General features: G+C 33.3%; 1 protein-coding gene across 1 annotated transcript; it reads left to right on the forward strand.

The window, feature by feature from the left end:
- The first annotated feature begins 1,396 nt into the window (after positions 1-1,396).
- On the forward strand, positions 1,397-9,341 carry LOC105318062 (alkaline phosphatase). Its single transcript, XM_034483095.2, has 10 exons — positions 1,397-1,415; positions 1,658-1,754; positions 3,382-3,608; positions 6,774-6,960; positions 7,053-7,225; positions 7,383-7,593; positions 7,718-7,858; positions 8,057-8,248; positions 8,342-8,467; positions 8,601-9,341. Exons 2-10 carry the CDS (start codon positions 1,700-1,702, stop codon positions 8,873-8,875), a joined length of 1,587 nt encoding a protein of 528 aa, XP_034338986.2. The 5' UTR covers positions 1,397-1,415; positions 1,658-1,699; the 3' UTR covers positions 8,876-9,341.
- Positions 9,342-9,594: the final 253 nt, after the last annotated feature.

Here is a 9,594-nt window from a genome sequence, read left to right on the forward strand (position 1 = left end):
TATTTTGAGGAAATGATTTTTTCCTTATTTTTATATAGGGAAGACAACTCTTTAAAAAGTTTTAATTGCAAAAACTTCTTTCAACTACATACATACTCCCAACTTCGGTTCATGTCAGCCTAAAAAGGATTTTAAAAGAGGTATGTAATGTAATTTAGATCAATCAAAATTATTAATTTCACCTCAGTTATGGATGAACTACCCTAAAAAAAATTAACTACACATCCATTTTACGTTGTGTACTTAGTTTGATTTAATAAAATGTTCTAAGTACTGTAAATGTATATCGTAGAACCTTCTTATTAAAAATTACAAGCGGGGGGGGGGGGGGGGGGGGGGTTCCCGAGCATAATCAATGCTGGCATAATTATGGATAAAAATGTTAAATATAAGCAATTGCAAAACCATGAACATCGAAAAGAAAAACAGTATGTTTTGTTTTTTACCCTTACAATACAAAAATTTGATGTGTTTTATATATTCAAAATCTCAACACTCAAGCCTTCTACTCCTTGCAGACGCATTCTCATAACTATGGGCTTATTTCTTCAGACACCACTCTTGCGAAAAAGAATTCTACATTTATCAAACCATCTTAGAAAGGTAAGGGAATACAAGGAAATATGTATGCTTAGATTGATTGTGAGTTCCATTTCGAGGCATCCATGTTTTGTTTTTGTTTTTGGTGGGTTTTTTGGGGGTTTTTTTTGTTTTTGTTTTTTTTTAAGACTTAACATTCTACATTATATTACCATTTGTCATTGCAACATTGCTTTGAATTAAAGTACCAGTTCTATACAGATTGCTGGCTAGTTCTTACAGGAGGTCCAACGTAATTATGTACCGTCAGAACTTGGCTTCGTTTAGTTTTCATAGATCACTTTAGCATACGCTGCTAATGGGTTTTTCTTTTTTACCTGTTTTGACTCCATAACATTTGAAATGATCAATAAAAACAAAAGTTGGCGTGCTTGATGAATGACACATGCACCAGGTGCATTTGAAATTTTAGCATTAAAAAGAAAAGAGAAAAACCAGTGCTTATGAACATGTACATATTGTATGCAGTCAAACAATAACCCACAAATATAAGAAAAGGGTTATTAAATAAAAGAAAAACGATTCCCCTTCTTTAGAATATTAATTATTTATATTTTATAGGGGATTGGGGGTTCTAATGATAACGTATAACCGATGCAAACCTTGCACACAGAATCTGTAACGATTGGTGCATTTTAAATAGAAGACAGTACATTTGGGCATATGCAATCGAAGTGACCTTTCCCTTATTTTAAATAAACTAAATCCATTAAAAGGAAAAGTAAAATGTCACATTCTAACGAATTCATACGGAAGATTTTGATCACTGAATCCACAGGCGAACAAGGTGTGTGTGTGTGTGTTACCTGTCCAAGGTATACCATTATTTTCATTCAAACCTCACACTTAGAATGTGAGTACACATGTGCGAGGGTCATTAATAATGATACTGAGGTTTTATAATCTTCTGATTAAAAATGCTAAAGTGTGTACATCTTGATTATGATAAACATGATTATTATGCTGGTTTTTTTTTTTAAATAAGTAGAAGTCAAAAAGCTGTCTTATCGAGTTCCAAAGGACGTTATTTACGAATCTTTTTAATAATTTTAAACAGGAGCGGCTCACACTAAGTGTCGTAACATCAATCTAAGTAAACATGTCACCGAGATTAGCGCTGATTTTAACCGTGATCTGCCTTTCAATTATTAATGGTAAGTCAATTTTTATTGTTCTTAAAAGTAAATAGTATACAGTCAAATATTTTACACCGATAATTTTTCATCGTTTGTTTATTTTTAGACAAAATCTTGTTTATGTGAGTTAAATAAAAATTTAATTAAAGGGTAAGCATTGGTGATATTACTTACCGAGATAAAGACGTGTGTCATGTAATGCCATGACGAATGGCCATGCTTTTACATGTATATATCTTGCGATGATTCTGGTCCTTAAGATTTTACTGGTAAGCGAATACTTTTATACATATATGTGTAAATAGAAGAGTGGTCATCAGAATTGAGTAAATCTACCTTAAAACAGAGAAGAAATACGGAGATACGCATGTGAACTTACTACGCTAGGTATAATTAATTAACTTACATTATAAAAGCCACATATTTCACTGTTATACTGAATAAATGAAAACATTGACCCAGATGTCAACAGCTCGGGATCACATAAACTTTTAAGCAAATAAACACAATGGCACATTTCTGTCATGTTTTTTTTCCCTGCATACAAAGTCAACCATATTCACCACATTTATGATGCGTAATTAAAAGTAAGACATTTTTGTTGTGTCAAATATTGAATGGTGTTCCAGTTGATGGACAAAGTACCTCGATAAAGCTTCCGTCTATCTATTGTTGTCCGCTCCTCCATAATGTTTGTGTGAACTTATCTGTGTGAGGCCGCCCAAAGTTAATTCTACGGTTAACGTCACCCCTACGAGGGAGGGCGATAAAATTATTCAAACAATTACCGGGGTATTAGTTAATTAATACAAATACGGTGAGAATTCAAGCTACATGTAGGCTACCTCTTTAAGGATCTTTCCTATATGCTGTAAATCCCATTCAGTATCTGATGTATTCATGTTATCCATAATGTGCCATAACATTTTTGATTTCTACAGATTGCTGTATTATAGTTGCAAAAAGTAAAATCAAACTGGAAAAGATAAAATTGAAATAGGGATTTGCTTGTTTTTTAAACTCAGTTTCTCTTAAACCAACGCGCGTTTTATGGAATTAACTTTTGACAGCTTAAGTCTTGTATTTATTAATAAAAAATATTAAAATGGCGTTTTTTATTATCAAAATGTGTTACAAACGCCATTCCCTTAATTTGGCTCAGTGGATGAACAGTGAACCATATCCCGTTTGGTTGAAGGTTAGGTCCGTGTTTGTGTCAGACCATTTTCTTGACTCATAGATCTCCATTTTTCCTTTATTGTTCATCATTTTTCTGGGGACATATTTTGTCTGTACTTCGTAATCTTACATCAAACATTTCGTTTGATAAAAGAACAGGAAGTACAAACAACACCACTGTTTGTGTCCGTCCCCTCAGTATCACCCCTCTCTTCTTGTAAACACTGTCAATGTGATATGTTCATTTTGACAGATTCAATTTTAATTTAAATTGCAAATGTTCACCATATTTCACATAACATTAAAAAAAAGGTTCAATATGTTGGTAGTATGTATCCTTAAGAGTGATCTTTATTCCAGATATTTTCAATTTGCTGATGAATATCTCTGGTAGATAATGGGTACATGCATTTTGGTTGAATGCATAGCTATAATATCTTTTCCTTCGGTTTAATACGTTTTATAGGTGTATACACTACTGATTGGAGTGGTATGGCCAAAACCACACTTAAATCTGCTCTTAAAATAAAACCAAACAACAGGATCGCTAAAAACGTCATCATTTTTATCGGTGACGGAATGGGCTTGTCTACCATTAATGCTGCTAGAATCTACAAAGGACAAAAGCTGGGCAACACAGGCGAGGAAACCATACTGGAGTACGAAACATTCCCCAACGTGGCCTTGTCCAAAGTAGGGATTTTTTTCTGATATTTAATTATGATTTAGGTGGTCTGGGACACCTTGATATAAATGTAGATATCGATGCTCATAATATTTAGAATTTTTGGGTTGTACGCAATTGACAATAAATTGCATGTTTTCAAATACTACACAATCTATGCATATTTCACTTGATACCAGCGTCATTTTTAATTTGTTTTGATGCAAGAAATAGATAGTTACATGTATGTCCTACATGTCTTGTTAAAATGGATCTATCAAAATATAAACGTGAAATATCGATTTACAAGCCGAGATTCATTGTTTTGTGTGTAAACTTAAAGATAAAGTTTTGTTCTTTTTTTTTTTTTTTACATATATGTAGTATTGATAGAGCTTTCTATCAATTCATACATTTTAAGTTGATATTATTTGTAAACGCATTAATATCAAATCAGTTTAATATCTATTTTGTTTGCTACGAGTCATTATGGTAAAAATTCTTTACATGAACAATAAAAGATCATAACTCGATCTTGGTTTAAATTACAATGAATTCTGAGCTCGGCTTCTCTTTTGAAATATTCTAATCGCAAATCGGGTCTAGGAACCTTTAATTCGGAAGCGATTTAAAATAACTAAATCGTAAGTACGAGATATTAAGTCGTACGTGTACGAGATAATATGTCGTAATAACGAGTTATGAAATCGTAATAACGAGATAATATGTCCTACGTGCGTTATCATATGCTGTGCGTACGAGATATTTTAAAAGTCGTGAAACGAGATAATATGTCGTACTTACGAGATAATAAACCGTAATAATCAGATAATAAGTTGTAATAACGAGATACTCAGTCGCAATAACGAGATAATATGTCGTAATGACGAGATAATTAGTCATTATAACGAGTTGATATGTTATTATAACGATATCACAATCTGGAGATGTTTAAGAATTCTTTTGACTTCCCGAAGTTTTCGAATTTTTATAGTATGCGTACCATTTGATCCACAGGCGTTTGATAAGATATTAACCTAGAACTTTTTTATATTCATACAGTAATGTATAGCTACAAAATAATTGAATTTTAATCGAGTAAACTATAATCAGAAAATAGAATAGAGACATTGATGTATATAATATATCAAAGTTGAGCTCTTCTCTTTCCCCGGCATCTTTATCATTGTTGTTATCATTATTATCAGTTTTGTTGTTGAAATAATTATAAAATCAAAAGGCAGTAAATTGTAATTTAGTAAGATTGACATTTTGCTACTTCTACATATTTTTATGTTCAGAATTTTTTTTGTATACGGGTTTGTTTTCCCTCTATGCAAATTTAACCTTGACCCTATCCTAAGGAATGAGTATTCTCGTTATCAAACATACTTCTTATTTTAAGAAATTCATAAAAATTTGATACAGTCAAACAGATCATATAACCAAATGATTCTATCAGTTTAATCAAATTTGACTATCTTGTTTTCGCATAAAGGTCAGGTCAAGGTCACTACCTTTTTTCTCAACTTAATAGATGATAAAAATTAAAGTTTTGATTTGCAATTATGTAGACATCTGTTAAAGATATTAAGTTTCTATTCTTCAGTGAAATGATAGAATTTTAGAATATCTACCAGCTTATGCTATCAAATTGGAATAAATAACGAAACAACAATCGATATTGCTTAGCCTGCATTTCCTCCAATTATCTTAAATTTTGACGATATTTTGATTATTTTTTTTATGCTTCCAAATTTAAATATAAATTTGATTTTTTACATATTATAAAGACTTTATATCAAGATATAAATTGACAGAAAAGCTAATATAATAACTGTTTAATAATAGAGAAAATCAAATTTTACTTATTTTTTACACAAATCTATGTATAGAATGAGCACTTTAAAAAAGCTAATAAAATGTAATTTGATTGGCAAATCCTACTTTGAAAGTATATTCAGAAACCCGAGATTTTTTATCATTAGTTCACATTGGCTTAAAAAATCCAACATTAATGGGATTGTTTCAAAAATCCTGAATAGACCCATGAATCGACAGCAACTCTGAATTGCAAATTAAAGTATGTGATATTTTCCTACGCCATAGCTCCGCCCAAAATATATTCCTTGTTTGATTCTAAACCTTGATTTCTATTTCTATGCCAAGTTGTATAATAGTAAAGAAAAATTGAAAGAAAAATATGATATTTTCATTTCCTTTTATCTTGTTTAATGAATATTTAATAAAATTTACTTTTGAGAAGTCAAAAACCAGAAGACTCCTTCCTTAATTACAAACTAGTCAAGAGAGAGACTTTAGACTTTATTGTTACTCGTCGGTCAGATTTCACTCACACGGAAATTTACATCGCTCCTTAAACACATAGTTTTTATACCTTCATCCCCCCCCCCCCCCCCCATCTATCATTTGCATGTAAACTCTTATTAACTCGCTAGTCGAAAAAACTTCCAGGTTAATTTTTAATAATAATATTTTTTTCATCCTTCTACGTATGTATCGTAAGCATAACTGGTTTGAACATATTTTATTGCATAAACATATACAAATGGTTCGAACACAAGTTCTTACAACTTACGAGGTTCTTACCAAGTATAACAATTACAACTGTATATTAGTTTAGAATGGAAAGTACATAGAAATGGGTATTACTAAAGTGGTTAAATTATTGAACAAACGTACATGTATTTATAAACAGTTCTGTTTGAATTTGGTCCAAGCAGTAAGACTGAAATTATGAGAATCTACAACAATCTCTGATAAATCTTTGAAGAGCTAAAAAAAAAATAGGTTGGTTTAAATTGACATTCAGAGATTCATCTCCCCACAAAAGTAAATGACAATCAATAATGTTAATTTGATTTAAGTATAACTGTATTAATTAATGGTTTTTTTTAAAATTTTCCCAGCACTGTAAATTATACAGTTAAAAGTATAAAGAAATTGTTATTGTCATTGTTCATTTAATTTTGATACCAGTCTAGAATAGCCATAACTTGTCGATAAAATAAGTCAACTTTTATTACTGAGTATTTACAGATTATATGGCTCTTTCAAATTTTAGTAAATACATGTATTATAGGATCTATCAAAAAGCGAAAACTAAATGTTTAATACGATTGTGATTTGATGAAAGGATGGAAACATTCACCTGGCTTATAATATCACTACAGGTGTACGGGTCGGACAGCCAGGTACCCGAGTCTGCGCAGACAGCTACTGCCTTGTTATGTGGTGAAAAGACTAATTTTAATGTCGTGGGGTTAAAAGATTCTGTCGGAGCCTCTAACTGCAGTGCTTACATACGTCTGGGACAGGAAGCGGAAGTCAAATCCATAATAAGACACGCTATAGAACAAGGTAAAACTTGGATTTTTCATGGTGGGTGTATAAAAATATCTTTATTTAGTAATTGGTCAAGCTAGTTTACAGGTAAACGGTTTTGTTTAAAGGTAAATCTACAGGAGTTGTGACGACTACTAGGGTCACCCACGCCACCCCCGCCGCTACATACGCACACTCGCCACACCGGGACTGGGAATCGGACGCCGACATTAATGCCACACTTAACGGCGACTGCATGGATATTGCCCAACAACTAATTAACAGTAATCATGATATACAGGTAATTAAATGAAATCAAAACCGATGCTTTTAAAAGCACCTGTTGCATTAAACGAGAACTTTTCTTTGGATTTTGTTTAATGGTTAAAAATTAAAAGCATCCATAGACAAACGGGTATTTTAAAAGCCATTCCAATTATTATCATTGATTTATTAAGGTTGTACTTGGAGGGGGTCGTAGAGCCTTTCTTCCAGTAACCGAACCCGATCCAAAATCAAATCTCCGAGGTGTGAACTTAAGATTGGACGGCCGAAACCTTGTCCAGAGATGGGAGCTACTACAGCAGGGGAAGAACAAAAAGTACAAATATGTCTGGAGAAAGCAAGACTTCGACGCCGTGGACCCCAATGACACAGATTATCTCTTGGGTAAAAAAAACTGTAATGAAGGCTCTCATTGGTGTCTTTATATAAATCATAAACTACAAACGAAGAAGGCATATACACGTATATACCTTTACATTGTTAAGAGACTATACAATTTTCTTGACAGGACTATTTAGTCCATCCCACATGCAATATGAACTGGAGCGAGACACCAGCGGCGACGGGGAACCTTCTCTGACGGAGATGACGGACAAAGCCATCAAGATACTGAGTCGCAACAAAAAGGGATTCGTACTTATGGTTGAAGGTAGGTAGAAGCGTTTAATTTTATAATAATTTGACCTCCATATAAAGTAAAAACCCCAGTTCTGTTAACTTGGAAATGGTTTCGAGACTGGGGTCTGGTAATGAAATAACAAATGGTTTAGTTTTGGTAAAACTTAAGTTTTTGCTACTGTTACCTTTCTAATAGGAGTTACAAGAGAACAGATTTTTTATGCTTTAGGTGGTCGAATTGACCATGCCCATCATGACACCACCGCAAAGAAAGCTCTAGTGGACGCAGTACAATTCGAGGAAGCGGTCAAAATGGCGGTGACCCTAACGAATAAGGATGACACTCTGGTAGTCGTGACGGCAGACCACTCTCATCCTTTCTCTTTGACTGGATACACAAACAGAGGGAATCCTATTCTTGGTAAAAACAAACAAACAAATCGATCCTTGGTTAAAATAATATTTTGCAATTAAAACGAGAGACACTGTTTACAGACCGGATCCATATTTGTAGGTCTCGTTGACCCAGAAAGTTTTGAATTGCAACCTACTTTAGATGATTTGCCATATACGTCACTCCTTTATGCTAATGGTCCAGGTTATACAACACCTCGTCAGAATCTCACCGGAATAAGAACGGGTTAATTTCTCTCTCTCTCTCTCTCTCTCTCTCTCTCTCTCTCTCTCTCTCTCTCTCTCTCTCTCTCTCTCTCTCTCTCTCTCTCACCCAAGTTGGTTTTACACTTATATATTCACATTAATTTTGACTTTAGATGCAAATAACTACATGCAACAGTCTGCTGTACCACTTGATTCGGAGACACACAGCGGGGAGGATGTCGGGATATATGCGATGGGTCCCATGTCGCACCTGTTTCATGGCGTCCACGAGCAGCATTACGTCGCCCACGTGATCCAGTATGCTGCTTGTATTGGAGAGTACGCCAACGAGTGTGACAAGGACGCCCGGATGTCAATTAGTGCCGCACCAACATATTCCTTTAGTTATGTCATTCTTACTGTTTGTCTACTGTTTTCTTATTCATGACACATGAACGTGCATAATGCTTGATTATCTATTGACTTAAAAAAAGAAGAAGAAGGAAAAACAACTTTAAATTTCATATTTCTCATTTCCTCAGGTTTTCTCATTATTGATCATGACTCTCTGTTAGTTTTTTTCTCTTCCTCTGATTCTATCATTTTAAAGTCCTCGTTAATCGTTTGAAAAGAAGTGGAAATAGACACCGAGTTCTACTCTTGATGAAAACATTTTAACTGTTCAAGTAAGTTTTCATAAAACTTTTCTACATTAAACGTAAATTCGGGTCTGGTAACACTTGGTCAAACCTCATCTTTGAATTATGCATTTTCTACAAGTACGCTTAAAAGTATACTGAATATTGTATCATTTACCATTGAAAAGGAAGCTTTTTAGCATCCGTTTATGTAGAATTTTGAGAGAAATGTTAAATATATGGTAACCAAAACGATGGACCATTGCAAGAGTTTAACCACTTCGGTTGTTGATTTATCTGACCTTGGGGCGGTATACATAGACTTTGCCTGTTACCCAGCCATTTGAATTGTCAATAAAAATATGTTTAAATTAAATAATAATAACACAAAACAAAAATTTTATAGATCTCTTAAATTCTTAAGCTTTGAAATGTTATTAATCCACAAATAACGTTGTGTACGTCTATCTTGCGTTCTATGTAATCTGACATCTTAAAAGGTAATGATTAGTTATTTGTCATATTTCTA

Source organism: Magallana gigas, chromosome 3 (genome assembly GCF_963853765.1).
Source record: "Magallana gigas chromosome 3, xbMagGiga1.1, whole genome shotgun sequence".
NCBI classification, from domain to species: Eukaryota; Metazoa; Mollusca; class Bivalvia; order Ostreida; family Ostreidae; genus Magallana; species Magallana gigas.